General features: G+C 42.4%; 1 protein-coding gene across 2 annotated transcripts; it reads left to right on the top strand.

Annotated features, from left to right (window-relative positions):
- Positions 1-8: 8 nt before the first annotated feature.
- SLC34A2 (solute carrier family 34 member 2) lies at positions 9-21,012 on the top strand. Of its 2 annotated transcripts, XM_005435262.4 has the most exons (14): positions 9-2,346; positions 2,437-2,492; positions 8,321-8,435; positions 8,539-8,676; positions 9,254-9,382; positions 10,299-10,442; positions 10,994-11,105; positions 12,209-12,404; positions 13,152-13,247; positions 15,711-15,831; positions 16,536-16,703; positions 18,089-18,205; positions 18,293-18,417; positions 20,039-21,012. In XM_005435262.4, the coding sequence occupies exons 3-14, from the start codon at positions 8,330-8,332 to the stop codon at positions 20,606-20,608; spliced, it is 2,022 nt and encodes a 673-aa protein (XP_005435319.3). In that variant the 5' UTR covers positions 9-2,346; positions 2,437-2,492; positions 8,321-8,329; the 3' UTR covers positions 20,609-21,012. The 2 variants fall into 2 exon arrangements, with proteins under 2 accessions (XP_005435319.3, XP_055555871.1); XM_055699896.1 differs by having other exon boundaries at positions 9-2,492.
- Positions 21,013-21,901: the final 889 nt, after the last annotated feature.

Raw genomic sequence — 21,901 nt, 5'->3', positions numbered from 1 at the left:
GTACTAGGGCCTGGGTCTTGAAGATGAGTGGGGTTGACACTTGTACAGCAAGTATCCATGTTGTGTGGGAGTTCTGTAAGGGAGCTTGTAGCACAGATCTCTGTTATGTAGACATGCTTCTTGGTTGTGTTATAACTTCTTGCAATATATAATAGCTGGACAGAGTTCACCTCTCACAGAATTTGCACATGCCAGGAATTTTTTCTCATTCTCTGTTTGAGACGTTTTCTGTGGTTGCACCTCCTGCTAAATGCTAGACTATCACAGGTATTATTCCAAGTATCTACAGAGTAATCCAGCACCTTTGTGAGAGGAAATCAGGACCCTTGAAATTTGCTTGCTTGCCTTGTTTTATTCGATGTTCCCTATCCAAGAATATTTTTTGAAATTAGGTCAGCTGCTTCAAAGTAAACCCTGAAGAGGGATGAAAGAGCACTGGGTTATTCTTCCTTAGCAGCAGCATCTTTTGAATCTATGCCAGATGCATGAAAAGCACTCTGGACTGTCGCTCCAACTGCCCTGGTGTCCTGGGAAGAGTTTCAGCCTCTTCTCCAACCCTGAATGAGGCAAAGGCTTCTGGAACAAATGACACCCACCTTCATTGCTTGTGGCTACCTCCTTATGGAGACTCTTCCAGACTGATTGCAGAACATCTACCCTGGATTTCTAAGAGCAGACTTTGGATTGCCTGCCTTCGTGTGAGCAACTGGCTTTTCTTTCCTAAAGTTTTTTTTTTGAGAATATGATGGGTCTGATCTAGGATTGTTCCCTTCCTAAAACATTAACATGGTCAGCACATAGGATTGTGCTTAGCAAATGGAATGAAGAGCGTTGGATTAAAAATGCTGTGGAAGACGTCACCATGCTCTGGCTGAGCCCTAACTGGGTACCTGGAACGTGCACATCTCATACCTTCTCACTGTCAAAGCTGGGTTTCACAAACAGTGACTCAGAAGAGAATAAGCCACAGCTGAGAGAAACACGAGGATTCCCAGTTAAAAGCTTCATCTGATTTCTTACATGTAGAGTATCAATGAAAAACTATATTTAGATGCAATGTTAAAGTACACTTCTGTTAAGAAAACTGAGCCTGTGAACCACCAAGGTAGACCTTGAATCCATTTTCCACCGTGTCTTTCCACTTTGGGCTGTTTTCCGCTTCACATGGAAGAAAAATCAGTTTCCTTTCCATAGCCACCTCTGTGCAAACTGAGCTGGGACGGGTGAGGCAGGGCTGGTGCTTTCCTCCTTGGGCTGCAACATCAGCCATGCCCAGGGTGATGGGGGGGCGGTGGGGTCTCCACCAGCAGCGCTGCTGTGGCCAGGGGAGGTGCTTGGTGGTTCCACTGCCATGATGTGATGCTGCGTACAGAGCTGCGGAGGCTTTTACGATCACTACTTACTAAACGTTTCTGATGCCGACACAGGAGAAGAGTAAGTTCTGACTCACAGCTCCAAAGGCTGGGTGTCTCTGTAGGGCTGAAAGGTGCAAAAAGCAAGAGTGTTATTTTTCTAAGTTACTAAGTCACTAAGCTGCTGGGAGATATGACCATGTACACGCAGACAAAGCAGATCTGGTGATTAGGCGGCTGGTTTACAGCTTGTTTTCTCAGTGTAAGAAAGTTGCCAGTTAAAACAGAAAAAAATTCAAAGATAATAAACCTACAGTGCCTAATTCAGTACCACCACTCCCAGCTCCCCGTTAAGCTTATCATTTAAACAGACAGCAATGCTAGTGACCGCTTTGTCTAATCTGAAATACCATACTGTATTTATTGAATAACGTATCCATTTATCATATAGGCTTCTTCCTCACTAGCATTCTGAATGCTGTTATCAAAGTGTCTTTACATCTTTAAATCTCATTTAGAGGGAGAGCCACAGCCAAAATGCTAATGAGCTCACCTTAATTGTAAACACTGAGCACTGATAAGAATGAAACTCCATCCTCTGTTCTTAAAGAAGTTCTTACGTGTTTCCTACTTACACTGCTTTTTATCTGATTCTCCTTCACTTCTGTTCTTAGGCAGATTAATAGGCACCTGAACAGACAAATAACAGTACTACATCTTCTTCACAGCCTTTGACAGACTTCTGAGATTGCAAAATATTTTTGGAAAATTATTATTGGAAAAAAAGATTACTGAATGATCAGGTGGACAGCAATTTTTAAGGCTGGAACAAACCGTTCCCCCGCATTCACAGAAACACACCAGTAACTCGTACTTAAATGCTGATGGGACATTTTTTAGAATGTGATAAGTGTGAAATAGCCCATAGTTTTATCAGTCTCGGTTGCTGCCCACTCCTGCTAAAAAAAGGTTGATTGTGATCATTAAGTTGCAGGTAGGCAGTGCCTCTGGACTGTAAAATAGGAATGTTAGTGCGCAGTGATGAAAGCAAACTTTGCTCAACACCTGTCTATATATATTGCAGGTTTCAGTGGCTGCCCAGTTGATCTGTTCTCTCTGTTGGCTGGGAATAAAGAAGTGGTAAGTAAGAACCAACTAAGACTAAGTTTTCTTTTTTTTTCTTTTTTTTCTTTTTTTTTAACTTGTTTAGTTCATAAATCCAAAGCTTTGTTTTTGCAGCTCAAGGAATGGCAACAGAGAGCTAATGTGGGGAAATGGAGGGGCGTGTGAAATGTCATCCACTTGTTAGCATTTTCACCTTGTGTTCTTTAAGCTGCATTTATATTTTAAGGAAATGAAAAAAACCCCTGAAACATAGTTCTGGAAACAAGCTGTACTGCTTTTTGTCTGCAAATAAGTAGATTTATTTTTATGGAATATGATAAAGAAAAAAAGCATTTTATTACCAGAAATATAACTGCCTACAGCATAAGAAAGTATTGTTCATTGTTTATTTGGATTGAAAAGTGAGATTTTAAGTCACAGTAATGAGTGGTATTGGATACTGGAAAACATCTAGGATAGGATTAATGAAACACTGGAAGGAAATACTGTCAGTTAGTGTGTTAGCACAGGTAGTGTGTAAAGTCTGTGTGCTGCAGTGCAGCTGTGTCAGGCTATTCTTGATGGAAACATTTTCTTATGCTAATTCAGTTTGGTACAGAGAGGTAAAAGGAATACATTAGTCTAATGTAGTTAGCTCAACTAATGTGGCAGTAGGCAGAAATCAGCTGGTTTCCCAGTAACTTTTATTAGCAGCTCTTCCATTAGATCAGTAAGTCTTTTTAATGTCATTACTTTTTCCTCTCTCGATTCTTTACTATGTATTTTGTATTTGGGATGGGGTAGATCTGTTTTATTTTCTAGTTGGTGGGATTTTTTTTGTTGTTGTTGTTTTATTCTAAAAAAGTAATTGTTTTATCCAAATACCTAGCAGGCATTTCAAATAGTTCAGTGATGTTTCCTGGTTCTGACTCCTCAGTGGCAGTGTCTGGTGCTTTGCTTGGTTGTGAATGCAAAAATAATGTTTGGGATTCATTTTCTCTCTGCACTTGCTTAGAAATGAGTTCTCATTTACTAGTTTTGTATGTTTTCAGTTTTGCTGTGTGTTAACTTGAAGCTTGTGTGCAATAAGTCTCAGGGATCCATAGGAACAAACAGTAAGCACAATGCTTTTTTTTTTTTTTTTTCCTCTAGCTTTCACATACTGGTTTTTTCCTTAAATACTACTTTAGTTGAAAGTTTACATCCTGGTTGAGCCTGCTAACTTATTCTGACAATAAGCCCCAAGGAAGCAGCTGGTTCCAGAGCAAAGACAAGACTTGCTCCTAGCAAGGCTGAATCATTGCTGGTGTTGATTTAAGTTGCTGCCTGTTCTGTTGCACCTGGGGCTTTCCGGCTGCCAACAAACAGGTTCTGGGGCAAAATTATCAGCTGATGTAAAGCTACTGAATGAGCTTGTGCTGGCTTCGGATCTTTCCTTTCCTGTCTCTACTTAGTGTGCTTCTGTGTTGGAGATTATACATTTTGAGGGGAAAAAAATATTTTTTCAAACTGTAAGAAGGATTGCTATGTGGCTTGGTATTTACTCCTATGAAGTATGTGTGATAAATACTCATATTCACCAAGTCATACAGTCAGATACCAGATGAGCTGATAAATCCCTTTTTAGCATGAAAAACATAGCGCAGTGGTGAATGACAAGGAAGTGATGTATTTTTATAGAAAAGGTGAGAGAGAATGGGGCGGGGGGGGGGGGGGGGGGGGCGGGGCGGAAGGAGAGAGAGAGACACTGGGGAAAGCCTGCCTGAACCCAAAACTTGATTTGGAGCTGGTTGAGCAACCTGTAGGCACATGTATGGTCATGTTGGTGCTTGTTGCAGCTATTACCAGGTGGTTTTGAAAAGGCTGCTATTTTCTGCAGTACTTTTATTTCATCTTGGTTTGACTGGGTCTGTTCCCCTGGAGGTGAGATTTCTTTAAGGCTTACTGCTTCATAGTTCTTATTTCAGGCACAACGTGGCCTTTCAGTGAGCTGTCACGGGTGGAAAGGTACAAACAATACCATCCAGGCACATACAAGTGGTAGTTCATATTCTCTGTGTTAAGTCCAGCAAAATAAATACGTTTACAACTGTTTCTGATTTAAAACTGAAAAGCACCGAGAGTCTAGCCCTGCAACAGAGGCAATGCTGTTACAGTCCAATGAGTCACCGAGGAAGGCAATATAGGGCAACTGCATGGCACCTATCGTTGCTCAGGTAACTCCCCAGAGACTTTAACTCTTTGAAATGCTGCAGTGAGAGAGTCAGTACGGATATAAAAAACATGGGAGCCCACTTTGGCTTTGACTTTCTCTCTCTCACATTTCCTTCAGAATTTGAATGCCATTGATTTCCATCTATCTCCTTCTTAGGAGCAGGAGGTTTCAGTTTCTTCTGGAGTTAGAAAGGATGTCACACATAGTTAGCATTTTCCGAAGGCGAGGAAAGACTATACTTACAACGAAAGGAGCACACACGATGGTGTGAGAGAACTTGCCACGAGGTTCACTGAAGCGGACTGGATTACAGTTTGCACAGGCATTAGTTTTCAGACCTTTGCAATATGCATAGCATATTTTGACCTGCCACTTTCAGGAGGAAAATAGCTCCGTATCAGCGCAGCTCCAAACAGGTGGATATCCAAAGCGCCAATGCTTATCTGGATGTGAGCTCCATGACTACGCCCTGGGCGCAGGCATCCCAGCTGGCATTCTGCCAGCTAAGGCAGGAACTGGACTCACGGTGCTGAGACACCCCGGCTGGCACAGGGATGGGCAGAGCTCATTACTCCGGGCATCTCATCCAGTAATTGTGGCTATCCTGCCTTTGATACCTGGACTCGTGCGTGCAGCTGAATGTAGCTCCCTGTTGCGGTGTCGTCACCAGCCTGTCCTCTGCCCATTCTCTAACATGTTCCTTTGCAGTGTAGTTATGTCTCCGGTGTTCAAAAGTAAACCACTGTTGGGGTTTTCATTGTCATTTATATCTTGCGTCAGCGGTGCTGGTCCTTTATCCTGCACCTGGCACCAGCTTTTCCAAAGGCATGCATGAGCTGCCAGGGAGCAATGCAGTTAGCATTGTCACCCCTCCGCAGCACCCAGGTTTTCTTCTGAGTATTTTCTCAAGGTGTTAATGTCTGTGTTTGGGCCAAGTAAGAATTCTTTGAAGGGAAAACTGTAGAATGTTGATTATCCTTGTAGCACAGCAATTAATTAACAGTAAGTAGCTGTGGCCAGGACTCCAGCAGATGGTATCAGGTGGCTCTAAACGATCTTCTCAGCTGTTCCTCTTAACAAGAGTTAGGATCTGGAGAAACCTGACGGCTTTGGTAGTGCTTCAAGGGTCTAAATGGTTCTGCTTTTATCAGTTCTTGATACCTATCACCCAGAATGGGCTATTCTAGTAATACCGCTGTGAACCCAAATGCACAAGGCAAATACTGTAAAGACCTCCGGTATACAAATCTACCTTCCCACATCAGAGGTTGACTAGGGCTCGTATGAATAATTTTATATACATACCTATTATAAACTTCCTCCACAGAGGTGGTCAACTCTCATTCTATGGTATTTCATCACACAAAGCAAAAACAATAATAATACATGACGTACCTGTGGGATCCTGAGCACCTCAGGAACACGGGAGATGCTTATTATGAAAAAATGCCCTGCCGAATTCTTGAATGGGGACAGTTTATTTAGGAGGCACAGAGGCTGTTTGTCTGCTGAAGTTTTCGATCTCCAGTTTCTCCAGTGAATGCATCAGCTCAGTTTCCATGCAGGAATCATGCAGGCTGAATCCTTCATTTCCATACCAAGTGTAACAGAAGAGCTGTAAAAGTACTGATGGCATCTCTAGGGCTGGTGGTGTCCAGCATATTCTGTGTCTCTCCGTGGCGGGAATATCTTGTCAATGCAATTTCGCATCTGAATTTCCAACGCATTTTGACGATTGCATTTCACTTAAGAAGCACTTGTGCTGGGCAGTTATTTTTTCCAGAGTTCTTTAAATGCTGAACATGCCTAAATGAAACTTGTTTAACAAGACAGAGGTGTTCTGGCATGGGTGGGGCTTGGAGGTTTTTCTGGCATGGGTGAAAATACAGGAATTTGCTCCAAGCAAATGGAAACCCTTGTTGAAACAAGCAAGAGTGATTCTCTTCCATCTGTTCTGAGATCTTTCTTTGTGTATCTTGCGAGCTGCTCTGAATCTTACAGCACAGATAAAGAAAGTGTAAAAGCTTTTGCTAATGGGATTGTAGAATAATTTTTCCTGCTACCATGGAAGGGGAAATAATCTTTTCTTTGTGGAGTGCCAGAGAACAATACCCTCCTCTGTTGCAGTAAAACATGAGTGATTCTGTCTGTGACATTTCCTTCACAGCTCAAGGCGGAGAATGGATGGCTTATTGATGTGGGCAGGGACAAAACATTTTCACCATCAACTACATAAAGGATTATGATGATTAAATGAATGATTAATTATACTCCCTTGGAGTGGCTGCTAAATGCAGGTGAACCTTGTTTATGGGTGTATGATGCCAACTCTGACACTGACTTTTGGAGGCTGGGTGCAGCTGCCCTGTTTATGAGGAGCATTGCTGGCAAATTCGCCGACAGATGTTTCAGCCATGCAGGTGCCAGACACGGTAGCTGTGGGGCAGCTTTGCCTGCAGCACTGACCCTCTCATTTGGCACAGAGGCTGGGAGAGACAGACCTGAAGGTGAAGCTTTGCTGGGTAGAGTTCACATCTCCCATCCTTTCCGCTGACTTTTTGGTCATCCTGGCTGAGCTAACCAACAGCATTACAAGCTTGGAAAGGTAGAAATATTATCACATATTGCCTCAGCTCCCCATGGTGACCTTTCCCCTCTTTCATGTCCCTCCCTCTGGCCTCCCATATTGGTGAAGTAAATAAGGAGGACCTTTCCAAGTTTTGATTCAAGAAATAGCTGCCTCTTCCTCTTGTGCCTGGGCTAGATCTGTCACATGTGCTTATACCTGTGCTGTCAGGATTTGCCCGTGTGATGTCTTATTTTGGAAGTTAGCACTTCTTAATATTACAATGCATGTCAAGTGGGCTCAAAAGGGGTTGGGAAGGAAGAGGTTCAGACAGAGAGCCTGCGTGAGATGGGTGAGCCTGACCTGGCTGCCACTAACCCAGCTTCATTTGCAGCATCAGCTGTGAGTTACAGGCAAATGTAGACTTGTAAGTGGCCACTGCTGTCTAATTATGCTCTTGTCCAGTTGTTCAGCAAGCATCATTCTGGAGCTCAGAACTCTGGGGTCTTCCTCCACTTGTCCAAGGTCACGTTCCCCTCCATTGTTCCATGGGAATGAACGAGTAAAGGCAGCAAGAAGATTGTGTTTAGTGTACATGACACAAACTAAGGCAATGCTTTTGGGAAGAATTCTTTGGTCAGTTCTGTAAATTGAATTCCCAGTTTGGTAAAGGCAGTCTGTTAAATCCAGAAGGTGGAAGAAAGTAAAAGAGTCCTCTGACATTTTGCTGAAAGGAGATAGTGAATTAAAGAAAAAAAGCGTAAGGTTTGGAAAGCAGAGGAATCTTTGCTTTTATGACAGTTAGAAGTGAACAAAAATACAGGCACGAGATGGAAATACTTTTTTTAAATTGTGTAAATGCACAAATAAACCAACGATGTGATTTAAAATATAATTGAGAAATCAATTTTGCAACTAAAGGAATAATTCGTAAAGATTAGTAAAAAGCTGTGTTCGAGGACACATTGCTTCCATTTTATTTCCACCTCTTTTGCTCTTAAACTCAATCATGTTTCTCACATACCCTGTTGTAAGTTGAATATTTTGACTACACACACTTTTTAATCAGCACTACTTTGCTAGGCACAGATCATGGCTCCCTGGCCTGAGGTGGAAAAGCCTGAAACCAATAACTATATTGGGGACTCTTCCAAACAGAACCAGAACATGGCTGGGAAAGAAGGAGAAAATCACAAAGGTATTGTGTGCTTACCTGTGAGTTACAGAGAGACATAAATTTGGGGGCTTCTTGGAGAAGATGGAAAGTAATTAAATAATTTTAAAATGTTCTATTTCATCAGGCAATGTGGCTTCACTTGGAAATAAAGGAGGAATCCAACCTGCGTTTTCCACAATAGCCTTGATAGATGAGACAAGGCCGGAACAAGACGACCCATGGGCTCTGCCGGAACTGCAGGACACTGGGGTCAAGTGGTCAGGTAGCCAGTCCTCAGCAAATAAGTTACCTGCATTTATTTTTTCCATCATTTCTGCTCTCTTTATCTTGGTTATCTTTCTGAAATTGTATTTGATGCAGAATTGAATTTAAGATTTGAGGACTTTTCAGATGTAGGCTTTACACTCAGTCTTACCTTCCCCAACAGTGAATGCAGATATTATATTTAGTCAGTTAAGAAGAATCTGGAAATTGTGCTGCTTGCCCTCCTTGAAACACAAGGAGATATGTGGAAAACAACCCCAAACTGGTTTTATATCCAGGCTGCTATTGGTCTTTTTTTACTTAAGAGGATGACTCTGTAAAATTGAGGGTCAGTGTCAGATTTCATAGGGCTTTTGTCATATACCAAAGCTTTTACATGGTAAAACTATGTAAACAAACTACCTGCTTCTGCAGTTAAAATTTGATTAAGAAGAACATTCTTTTGGGTTTAATCACACACTGGGGTCACACCACTGTCTTTAGGTCTGTAGCCTCTGCTTGTGCGTAGACTGTTCCAGAGTGAACACCAGATATATCAAGCAAGTCTTTCTATGCGTAATGCATTTGTTTTGCAGAACTGGATAGAAAAGGAAAAATCATTCGTGTACTCTACGGGATAGGGAAGTTTGTTATGCTACTTGGACTACTCTACATGTTTGTGTGTTCTCTGGATGTACTGAGCTCTGCTTTTCAACTGGTAGGAGGTATGAAAATGTCTACGATATCAAGAATAAACTGTGATATGAGGCAGTAAATTTCATCTGAGAGACTAAGTTACAAGTATCACTCTTCAAGAACATTCTTCATAGATTTATGTGTTGAGATATAGATTCAGAAGGAAGTAGCTCTGGTTGAAGACTGACCTTCACGTATTTGAAAGGGCCTTTGCTTCTCAAATTCCAAAGAGGTGTTGATGTAGGAATTATTGGCACCGAGTTTTTAGTAGGTTCCTGTTACTTTAGTGACAGTTTACATGAATATATCTGTGCATAAATCTGTCCCATATGAAAGACATTTCAACAAGGTGAAATATGAAAATTGTGCTCTTGAATAAAGCATCCAGCACTGAAATACCCCCCAAATCCTTCAAAGATGAAAACTATTGAAATGTATTTTTTACATTTGCCTATCTCCAAGGGTTGAATTCTGCTGGTGGATTCAGAAGTGGTTATCAGAGAAATATGTGAACTTCTGTGGAGGTATTTTTTATTTTTGACAACACAGAAAGCTACAGGAACAGAATTATTCAGGATTACTAAAACAATTTTCCTTGATGCAGTAACCAAAAGTATCAAGGCAGTAATAGCATTCATATCTATGCATGTGGGGGTTTTTTGTTTGACAGTCTTTCCTCTGATAGCTCTGGGTTTATATGGTTCTCTGCAGAGTTCAGTAGAGCTTGTTCAGTCACTGAAATGAGAGAATATGAAATATTTTCTCATAACTGAGAAGCTGAGAGTTCAGGACCTGAATTTGGATCCCTGGGCTACATAATCTTGCACTATTTTTGGCTGGCAAGCATGGCTATATTTGTATCAATTAAGTGGTTGAATGATCTTTAATTAAATGCTATGGACTTTATCTTGCAGTTGTCTCACTCTGAGAATATGTTTTTTGTAGGTAAAGCAGCAGGGGATATTTTTAAAGATGATTCAGTGCTGTCTAATCCTGTCGCGGGACTGGTGATTGGAGTTCTGGTGACTGTTATGGTCCAGAGCTCCAGCACATCTTCATCCATTGTGGTCAGCATGGTGTCCTCCACGTGTAAGTCTGATTACAGTGTCTTCCTAGAGATTACTCATAATCTTGGTCTGGGATACAAACATTCCCACCTGTGTTGAAGTTGTAAATAAATAAAATTGAATACTACTAGTGGTAGTAATAGTAAGTGCACAACTGCAGTAAAAATCATTGGAAGCCTTGGCACCGAATGCATTAATTTTGGGAGATCTGCATACTTTTCTCATGTTAGCCAGTTACTGAACTGCGTTTGTTCCTGTGGCATCATTTAAAAATCCTGCAGTAAGTAAGAAAATGCCTGGGGAAGAAGAGACTTTATCTTACTCTGGCCCTCTAACATCTGGTGAAAAGAGATAACCGTGGGCTGCAGTTTCAGTGGGGATCACAGGACCGTGGGAGTACCATGTTCCCAGGGGGCTTGGTTAAAGCAAACGTGTCTGGACTGGAGTGCCTAATCCACATCAAGGGAAGTCAGGGGTTCCAGTGACGTTAGTAGATCTTAATTTTTCATTGGAGGAAAAGAGCTTGCTGATGATCTGATTTTTTCATTCAGTGATTCCTTTTCTGCTTTCTAGTGCTGACTGTTAAATCAGCGATTCCTATCATAATGGGGGCAAACATTGGCACCTCAGTTACAAACACGATTGTGGCACTCATGCAAGCTGGGGACAGGAATGAATTTAGAAGGTATTGTACTTAAACACTAGATCTGAAAAGTTGCTTTTCTTCCTGCTTTGTAGGTTTTCTTCTATATTCCCTATCACTACTACAGCTGTTCAACCTTTCTGTTGACCAAAACTTGAATATCTAGTTAGTAAAATCACAAGCGTGGCCATGGCCAAGGTATAATGCTGTCTAGATACGTGGCTTCATATACTTGAAGAAAAGCATATTGGGTTCCTTTAAAAGGTTTGTGTTTTTGTAAGAATCTACCATTAACTGGATGTTGCACAGGGATAAATTTTAAACTGTTCCCACTATACCATCACCTTTGATTATCTCTAAATTATGTGAGGGCTGTACAAGAAGTTAATACTAGTTTGGTCTACTCTCCTTAAAAGAGACTTCAGTGTTGGAGATATTTTGAGACTACAGTAGGCAAGAGCTGGTAACTGTAGAGAAATGAAGTGTTCTGGTTTTCAAATATATACAGTGACAACTTTTAGACTGCCACTTGACATTATCACTGAGAGAGCTCATGGCTTACTGGAGATGGGCAATAAACCTGGGAGGAGTATGAGGCTTTGGCACCTTGTTGTTTGTGGCAGAGCAGATGTATGAAATACACTTAGCCAAAGCCCCTGAGGGAAGAGCTGTGGCTCCTCAGGCTGTGGAGGAGAAGCTGGAACCAATGATTTGCAAGAACGTGTGAGAGGGATGTGAAGAGCCACCTTCCCCCATGAGTCAGAGACAACAGGTCCCAGAGGCGATGCCTGGCTAAGGATTAAAAATGGACCAAAAACGGGTGAAAGGCAAAACAAATGCAGGCTGTACAGCTAGTTCTTTCTTCAGACAAGTACTCTTGGCCACCTCACGTTAAGGATCACTTTTGCCTTTTCTAGTTTCTCTTGTTTCACTCACCTGGCTGGCTCTTTAACTCGCTCAGCGGTGTGGAGACAACTTGGCACTCTATAGCAAAGTAGTCGTGTCCTGTGACCCCAGAAATTAAACGATTCCCATCTTGATTTCACATCTTGATCCTGATCCACATCTATGATTTCATATTTAATTGATGTTATACACATGTTGTTTAATTAAAAGGAGCTCTGTTTTTTAATTTCTCCATATAGGGCCTTTGCTGCGGCCACAATCCATGATTTCTTTAACTGGCTTGCTGTGTTTGCACTGTTGCCCATTGAAGTTATTACTGGCTATCTTTACCATCTCACCAGTGTTATAGTTGACTCCTTTCAGCTTGAAAGTGGTGAGGATGCCCCTGAGCTACTAAAAGTTATCACAGACCCCTTTACAAAGCTCATCATTGAGGTAAGCTCTTTCTCCCCTCAAGGAAGCTGCTTACTTGGTTCAGCCACAGCTAACCAAAATGCTCTGAAGGGGGTGGTGGGGTGGTGGGGAGCTTCCACGCACTTCTCTGTGTCCTCAGGGTAAAGCTTATTAGCAGGTAGGTTCTTCTTTTTGTTCGCATTTCATAAAGCCCCAGCTCTGTATTTCCTCTTTCTATTTCCCCCACATTTCACCTTAATGGTAGGTCTGTCTAGGACGACTGGGAAGGCAGGTGAGGACACATACAGTCCTATGGGATGGATGGGATGGCAGCCTGTTGCCTAGATATTGGCAGATAGTACTAGCTGAGACAACCCGGCACATCCAGAAGATCTGCACAGGACCTGAAGAGACGACACTGAAATTACGGGAAACTCACACAAACCTAGAGGGACAGCTGAAGGCCAGGGTGGATGCACAGAGCTCCTAAAATGACAGTAAATACATTTAGGCAGTTGTGTCAGTGTAGCTGTTTAAACAGAAAGGGTGAGATGAGGTGGTGGATGATTTGGGGAGAATGAGGCACAGTGTTTGTGCACATAGAGTTGTACCTTTTTCTGGGAGTAAACCCCTTCCTACCTGTTGGGCAGCAGCTCTAGCATTAGAGATGGTTGTGTAGGCTTTGCGTGACTGAGCTTCCAAAGGGAACTATTTGAATAGAGCTGAACAGAAGTATGTGATGAAAGTCAGAATAACGCTTTTTTTTTTTTCTTTTTGGTTTTTTTTAAGCTTGATAAATCAGTAATAAATGCAATTGCTACAAATGATGAATCAGCAAAAAACAAAAGCCTGGTAAAGATTTGGTGTGTAACTGAAAGCAATGTGGTGAGTATCATGCTAAATTCATTGTTAGGTTCCTTAGGAAACATACTACTCATTTGTAGCTGACACTCCTTATCATAGGATTATGAAATCAGATTTTTAAGTTAGTATTTTTCATGCAGCAGAAAAACAATGAAAACGATTTAATTTAGTTTTTGCTCCACTTAAACCAAGGATGTCACACCAGTGGTGAGCTTGACCTAGTTGCTTTCACTACCATGCAGGCCCTTGCTTATCAGAACTGATGGCTGAGAGCCAAGCCTTTTACTCCTTCCACATCCAAATGCCTTTAAACCCCACTACTCCTACCAGCTCCCTGAAAGTGGAAAAAAATCTGCAATATAGGCCAAGGAAAATATCTTTTTGCCCACCATTTATCTATTTATCTAACCATTTATCTATTAAGCATTTATCTATTAATCTAACCAACTTCAGTCTTAGGTCTGTTAGGGTGGTATCTGGTGGCAGCTGGTTATTTGCAGCTTTTTGGAAAACTGCCCTCGGGGAAAGCCTCTGTGGGGCTGTGTCCCACTGTTCTTCACCCAAGCAGCACTGCAGCTTGAAGTAATCTGTTGCCCAGATCGACACCAATGAGTATTTTGGTAAACTGTGGAGCTGAGTGGTTGGTTTGCGTTGTTCAGCTAACTAACAATTAGAGCATTAAATGTCCCTTGGATCTCTAATTAGGCTATTCTACTTGTTGGTATGTATATAAAAGCGATTCCTGAAGTCCTGAGGCAGAAGATACTTAAGGACATGAAGCGGAGGTCAAAATTAAGTGCTTGGGTTTTTAGAGGAGCCCAGCTCCTATTGAATGACGGTCTGGATGGCCAGTGAAATGCTAGCTAGGGAGATAGCACCAGGAGCCCTGCTAATGTGAAACTGCTCAGGTTACGCTGCTGAGGAGCTGGGTATCTCATCTCCGCGAGGCATGGTGCTTGGGCAGCGTACCTCTTTCAGGCCGCCAGCCCTCACGTGGGCTGCCCCTTCGCTGTGCTGCCTGGGTGGCAGTGAGGTCTGAGCCCCTGAGTCCTACAGTACCCCCACTCTTACAAGAAACTATACGGAAAGTTGTCGTAGGCTGAGGGTTACATTTCCATATACACAATTCTTTCTGTGTTTGTCTGTATTTTGGCTGTGTAACTACTGTCCAAACATCTGGTCAAATTACAAAAATACATAAAACCCCTACAAGCTTGACTTGAACTTGGTGAGGGAAGAGAAAGATCATTTAAATGATTTACATTCCTAGAGGCTTGAACTCATTTCTGGCAAAAAGCATTAAACAGACCTCTGGCAGGGATAAATACATGCAGACCCCATGTGCTTAAGGATAGACATAAGGGTAAATGCTTTGATCTAGTGCTGCTGCTTTGAAATTCAGATGTCTGAAAAAAATTTCAGGAAGGCAAGAAACAACGTTGTGTTGTGTTTGTGAAAGCTGATGTCTTGCGGAGGCTGGAGACCAGGTGCTTCCTGAAAAGGTGGGGGCACTGGATCCACTCCAGGCTTTGCCCATCTGCATCAGCTGGAGGGGGAATACGAACACGGGTGTCTGCAGACAGTGCCCAGCAAGAAAATATGATTTCTCTTTCCCTGTTTCTGCAAAAGGCAATCACTCAAACGTATCTTAAAGTTCCCTCCTGTTCAGCATTGTGGTTCAGAGTCCATTTGGCTGTTAGCTGCTCTTGTGGGGAAATACAGTTCAGTCAGCAAACTATTCCTTAATCTGCACAAGGAGTTACGGACCTCGCATCAGAATGCAATATGTCTGGGCTAGGAGCTCTTATAAGGAAGGTTTTATTGTAATAAAAACAGAAATTCATGTTCAGCGCAGTAATGCTAATCACGGTGCTAGTAATTAGCTCTTAGATAGCATTTGAACTTTAAAAAGGAAAGTAGTAGCAGCTCTTATATTTCTACAGAAGGAAAACTGAAGCACAGAAAGGCAGCGTGCGCAGCTTATGCTTATTCAGGCTGCACTGTTATTGTAGTAGTCTGAATCACAGTCCTGTGCAGTACTCACCAGACCAATAACTGTAGTTAAGATGACAGCAAAGAGGTCTTTCTTTGCCCCAAGAAAGCTGTGGCAGTGGCTGGAAAAGGAGTGCCACTGTCCCCCAGCTGCAGCTAGGCATAAGCCTCATTCCACAAACCCTGACATCAGTAGTTAAGGTTCTTAGCTACCGATGACTTGGTCCTACGATTATTACCATGTAGCAGGTTTGTAGGATATTTTAATCTTTAAATGTTGTATTGATTGACTTGTGTAACAGCACAATCATTTATCTTAAGAAGGCAAAAAAATTTGCCTTGTCATTAATGAGGTGCCAGCTTAAACTCCAGTTTACAAATCTGCCTTTAGCTGATGATCACTTGGTTGTAATAAAAACCTAGAACTTTGCATGAGCTGTTAATGAAGGGTTGTAGGTGACTGAACTATCTGCTTTATCTGGCAATCTTTAGACGCTGCAGAATGTCACAATTCCGCCTTCAGAAAACTGCACATCTCCTGACCTTTGCTGGACTGAAGGAAACGTGACATGGACCATGAAAAATATAACTGAAACAGAATATATCAGTAAATGTAAGTAGTAGAACTATTTCTCCTTCGGTAATATCTTTACAGGTGTATATATCTTTCTGATGGTGTTAACAGACCACTGCAGAGGTATATCGAGGGGCACTCACCTGTGTATGGACACAAGGCACTACTGCAGGTGCAGTCAAAGCAGCCTGTGCTCTGTTATAGCTACGCAGCTGGAGTTACCAGCAGCATTGTTGTATCTGGCTGCAGATGGATCTCTTTCCATGCTCCCTGATATCAGTAATTGAGGTCTTCAGTATCATGTCACCCTCACTGTTCAGATGACTTGGAGCTACAGTTACTTTGCTGGGATGGTTTCTTGGATATCTCCATCCCTATGCATGCCCTTCAGGACTTTCAAGAGCCCTTCTCAGGCGTTCAGCCACCTGTGGGAAGAGCCGACCCACCCTCTGGCTCAGAGCACACCAAAATTTCTTCATGCCATTGTATTCCTCTCCCTTACATATGGCTGCCCAGCTCCTGCCTGCTGTCTATTTCATAAGCGTATCCATACAAGAGCCCCTCTTGCCCACCTCAGACATGGCTTTTGTTGAGCAAAGAAGGGGGTGTTTTCAGTCCTTGCATCAATCACTGTGTGTGCTTTGGTCCTGTTTTCTTGGGGGCATATACGAAAACTAGAGCTGAGCTTAGGATCGGAAAGAAAAACTGTGGCTAGGCCAACTATTTTTCCTTTTCTTTTTCAGGCCAGCATCTCTTTGCAGACGCAGACCTGCCTGATCTTGCCATTGGCCTCATCCTTCTGGCTTTGTCCCTGCTTGTTCTGTGCTCCTGTTTGGTGGCAATCGTTAAGCTATTAAACTCTGTGCTTAAAGGACAAGTGGCAAGCATTATCAAGAAGACAATCAACACCGGTAATTATCTGCTTTTCCTGTAGATTGTTTTCAGAAATGAAAAGGACTCTGAGCATGTTTATTGATATCTTCTGTTCTAGCAGATATTACAGAATAGTTTAAAGAAAACAGTATTAAAGCAAAATCACCACCACCCCCCAATTTTTCATCCCAAGCACGTTATTTTCTTTCTTTTAAAAATCTATTAGCGAACAGCTTGCTTGAGAACTGCAGCAGATTAACAGCAACAGAGACCAAAGTCCAGGCTCTGTTTCTTGATGTATAATCATTAGCTGTAAGAAATGTAATGTTCCCATCCTCAAAAGATAGTGCTGAAGTGCTGAGATTGTGATTGCCTACTCTGGCACATAGCCTGCAAGTTTCTTCTAAAGTAAGTTGAAAAAAAGTTTGTGGTGATTAATGATCTAATTCCCTTTGCTCGCCCTGTTCTACAGCTTACCCATCTCTTCGGTAGGATAAGCAGCCCTGAACAGTGGTGCTTTCTGTCTTTCCCTGTGTTCTCCAGGTGTTTTTTCATCCTGGACCCACTGAGTGCAAATGCTGGTTTCTTTTCACTTGCCTGCTTTTTCTTCATCCTCCCTTGAATGGAGAGGTTAGAACCTGTAGCAGAGAAAAGCAATCCTGGCATACCTCTGGTTGAGGTTGAAGTCAGAGTTCACAGGAATGAAGAAGGCAACAAAGTGGTCCCCATGCTGTCTTTTCTTCTCCTGGGCAAAGAACAGTGCCCAAAGTGAAAACGAGGGGTAGAAAGTAATCAACTGCCGGTTACTGCTCATTTGCGATCTACTCTGTGATCCTCTGTGTCTTCCTGATTGAATAAGTCCTCACTTCCTGGGTCACCCAGAAATCTGCAGACTACAGGGGACCATTGTGCCTAGTTTCTCTAATCAGTGTGATTAGCTTTTCTTTGCAAGAGCTAACAAGTTAACAAGGAGGTGATCTGCTTGAAACTATTTAGAACAAGCAACCTGATTTTCTCAGGATGGTCTTCAGAGCTTTCTGAAGATCTGGTCCATGTAGTGGGTGCCTGGTTGCCAAAAGTGAGGTGCTCAAGACACATAAAAGGTTTTGCGTTGACCTCTGTGGGAACATTTCTGGTACCTAATCGTATTACAACATAAATGCTACCTTGGGTCAGGACAAATGTCTACCTAGTCTAGTATCTATCTCAGTGTTTCCAGTGGCGGAAGGCTGAAGAAGGGAGTACAGCAAACAGGGTAAATTAGAGTAGTAGAACTGACTCTGACCCAAAATCATCATTTAAGAGACAATATACAAACAATATATTTACATTTTAAATGCTTAATAGTCTTTTCACTGCTGTGTTACTGTTACACAGAGCATTCTTTTATGCTAAAGACAATGTTCTCCCTCTATTTTTTTAGATTTCCCATTTCCATTTACTTGGCTAGCTGGATACCTGGCTATGCTCGCAGGAGCTGGTATGACCTTTGTTGTCCAAAGCAGTTCTGTTTTCACATCTGCTATTACACCCCTTGTTGGTAAGTTGTCAATACTGTGTTCCTTATCCACATGTTTTACTTTCTCCGTCATTCTGAAGCCACTCAATCCTGTGTCTTTTCTCTTAGGCATTGGTGTTATAAGCATTGAGCGCTCTTATCCCCTTACCTTAGGAGCTAACATTGGCACAACCACAACAGCTATACTTGCAGCTTTAGCAAGTCCAGGGAGTACATTGAAATATTCATTGCAGGTCAGTATAAACCAATGCTTCCTTGACTTAATTTAGAAGTTGCAACTTTTCTGAAGAAAAGCCTGACAAAATTGGCTCTGATACAAATGTGCCATGGATGTCGTGCCTGATTTTGTGTGTGCTTTTAAGGATAGCTCATTCATTTCAACTGCTAGAGCAAAAAGCGCTTGTGTTAAACATTCCCAGAATGTCAATCAATATGTACTAAAATCTTGCTTTTGTAACTTGAGCTTGATCTGATTGAATTAATTCAGAACTGAAACAGTGTGGGCCACTTGAGCCCTGAGGGGTCTCTGCAGCTTGGAATTCAGTGCCCATATCTGTGACAGCCCTCTTAAGCAGTCCCCTGTGAGGGTTACTAATGTCTGTAAGTTGCCTCTTCAGGACCCTAACTCTGTCCAGGCAGTGTACAGGGACTTCTGTAACCTAACTGAAGGCTGTACAACCGTTAAGACGGAGACCTGTCTACCTACCTCAGGTTGCAGTGAGCACGATGGCATCTATTTTCTCATTGTAAATCTAATCTGAGTGGATTTTAGTGAACTCCTTGTCGCCTCAGACTACGTGAAAAGTAGGCAGCCTGGCTTTGAGCTCCCATTTACCACCTGGTAAAGGACATTCCAGGCAGCAGATAACGTTTGAATGAGCCCTCTACATCAAAGACTGAAAAGATAATGAAGTTTCCTTTGTGAATAAGATGAATGGTTTTTGCTAGCTACAATAACTCAAGAAAATTACAGAAGTCGTTTTATTGTCCTCAGGCATGATAGAACAGATGCAATCATGAAAAGATACTATCTTGATCAAGCTCAGATTTCATGATAACTTGCTGTTTTTATAAAGTACTTTAAAAATAAATCCCTGTACTTTCATATTTACGTTAGTCTGATAACAGTTATAGAGTGAAAATGAGATAAGGTGAGCAGGGAACGTACTGTTTTGTTCAGTGTGTGCTTATCCTGTCTAAGCAACTTCTGAAAACTTTAGGAAGTAGGTGTGTCTTCACGCTTATTTTCCAAAAATCAGTTTTGAAGTATGTGAGTCAAGTTATTGTAAAAGACCCAGACAAAGTCACATTCCAGGAATCTCCTTGGCACCCTATAAACTTTCAGCTAGTTTCTGTAAAATCCTGGTTTGTACCATTAATAAATTCTCAATAGCCTGTATGCAATATCTAATTTACACTTCTCGTCTTTTCATTGGAAACTTACGGATGCAGAACCCAATAATGAACAGTTCTCACGCCTTGCTGACAACAGCACTGTTTCCCACTAGCTGTTTGGTTTGTGAGCTTTATTTCTGATGGACTCCATTTCTTGCTGTTGAAAGCTGTATTTTAAGACTGCCATCTGTGGGGAGATATGCCATCCCCTCCAGGCTTGCCTTGTGATCAGACACAGTCCCCTGTTTGTAGGCACACGATGTGTGAGGTGGTACCAAGTCCTTGCTTCCTGCTAGGAAAGGCCCTGCAATGCAATAGCATCAAAGACAAGAAAAACAGTGGGGAACAAGGGAAGGGGGAGCTATGGAGTTTTAGTGCCACTGGAAGTTAACCATCATGCAGGTAGGAGCTTTTAAAGGCATGTTGGCTAACAAACCTGTCAAATGTTTTTGCTTTCAGATTGCCTTGTGCCACTTTTTCTTCAATATCTCTGGGATTATTCTGTTTTACCCGCTACCTTTTACCCGGCTGCCAATCCGCATGTGCAAGACCTTGGGAAACACAACAGCCAAGTACAGATGGTTTGCTGTATTTTATCTTCTCGTCTGCTTCTTTCTTTTGCCTTTGTTTGTATTTGGTCTGTCACTGGCAGGTTGGGGAGTTCTTTTGGGTGTTTGCCTTCCCCTGTTTGCTCTTTTTATGGCTGTGGTTGTGATTAATATTATGCAGTCGAGGCGACCGCATTCACTGCCTGAGAAGCTCCAAAACTGGGATTTCCTCCCCATCTGGATGCACTCCCTAGAGCCCTGGGACAATATAATTATGTCTTCACTTGCCTTTTGTGGGAAACACTGCTGCGGCTTCTGCAAGTGCTGCAAAGTCAACGCAGAACAGGAAGGTGCCAAAGACAAGCAACTAAAAACTGTGGAGGTTTATGAAAACACAATTGCGATGTCTGATGAAGGTGGAAGAAGGGCACCAGCTGCAGCTTGTGTTGAAAAAACAGGCACAAACAACACGGCCTTATAGTAACAGATCAACCCATATTAGCAGAGGTAGAGCATAGGACAGTCAGGCTCTTGAAAACCACCTTGGACAATGCACTGAGGACAGAGTGAATATTTTGTTAGGTTCCTGCAGCCAGTGATATATCACTCATCAAGGAATGGAGTCAAACAAGCTTGGCAGAGTCCCTAGAAAATCTATGCTCAGTTGAAAAGCTAATGACAGATTGGCTTACAGAGGATCTACTATGTGGTACCTTCATCCAATGCTATTGGTAGCAAACAAAAGAAATCCTGATGGAGTCCCATGAAGAAAGGGATGAAAGGAGCGGTGATCAATTTAAACTTAATTCAAACAAACATGCACTTGTAGAACAGCCTTTCTGACCTACTGGCTTGTTCAGCAGAAGTTTATAATACCTAAAAGCTCTGGAAATGGGGGGGGGGGGGGGGGGGGAACCAACAAAAAACAACCCCAAAGAGAATCCTAATGTTTTTACTGGCCTATTTGCAGCGATCAAAACAGAAAACAGTAGTTTTCCCAGTATGGACGAAGTCTATTTTATGTGTGAAGGAAAACAAAATGCTGGGACTTCCTTCAGAAGCTCTGGGAGTCTGACTGCAGCATAAGGGTGGGCATATGCCCATTTTGACCCCCCCCATCTCCTTTAACACCAGAGACAGGAGTTATAATCTTTTGTTATCTCATGCTAAAGGCCGTAAAAGTAATTGTGATCCCTCCGCCTGCTGAAGGTTAAGCACTGGGTTTGGAGCCACTGTGTGGCTACCAAAGGGCTTGATGCTTGATGGATTCAGGATGTGGTTGTGTGGCCATTCATCTCTCTAGACGGTCCTCTCCAATCCTGTTCATCAGGTAACCTCACAATCAGAGGAATGGTGCAGGAGGGAGGACAAGTGGCCAGCGTAGGGGAGGAGACAGCCACGCAAGCCTGGGCTGACACCAGGAGATATGTGTGCAACTGTAGCTCCCTTTGGCTGAGCCACAAAATGACTTTTCAGAGTAGCGGTGGAGACTGGCTTTAGAGCTACAAAAGAGGGAACCTGGAGAGCAGATTATGGCTAGCACAGGATATATGGTAATGTTTACTGGATATAAAGGAGTGTTCACTCTGCACCATGGCTTTGTGCTCTGAACAACCCTTCTTGGAAATAATGTGAATTTTACTGGCAATTGCATGTAGCAATCCAAATCCCAAATAAAATCCTTAAGTAGTGTAGTCACTACCATGTGTAGTCAATCCATAGGTAGTGTAGCACTTGGGTGGGAAGCTGCTTGTGCTCGCATCTTACCATTACT

The sequence above is a fragment of the Falco cherrug genome, chromosome 1 (assembly GCF_023634085.1).
Source record: "Falco cherrug isolate bFalChe1 chromosome 1, bFalChe1.pri, whole genome shotgun sequence".
NCBI classification, from domain to species: domain Eukaryota; kingdom Metazoa; phylum Chordata; class Aves; order Falconiformes; family Falconidae; genus Falco; species Falco cherrug.
This window is presented reverse-complemented; position numbering and strand designations above follow the sequence as displayed.

Coding starts and splice junctions, on each gene's coding strand:
- SLC34A2 (XM_055699896.1), top strand. CDS start 2,394: ATGAAAGCAAACTTTGCTCAACACCTGTCTATATATATTGCAGGTTTC. Junction 15,832..16,535: donor AACAGAATATATCAGTAAAT/GTAAGTAGTAGA, acceptor TTTCTTTTTCAG/GCCAGCATCTCTTTGCAGAC. Junction 18,206..18,292: donor TGCTATTACACCCCTTGTTG/GTAAGTTGTCAA, acceptor CTTTTCTCTTAG/GCATTGGTGTTATAAGCATT.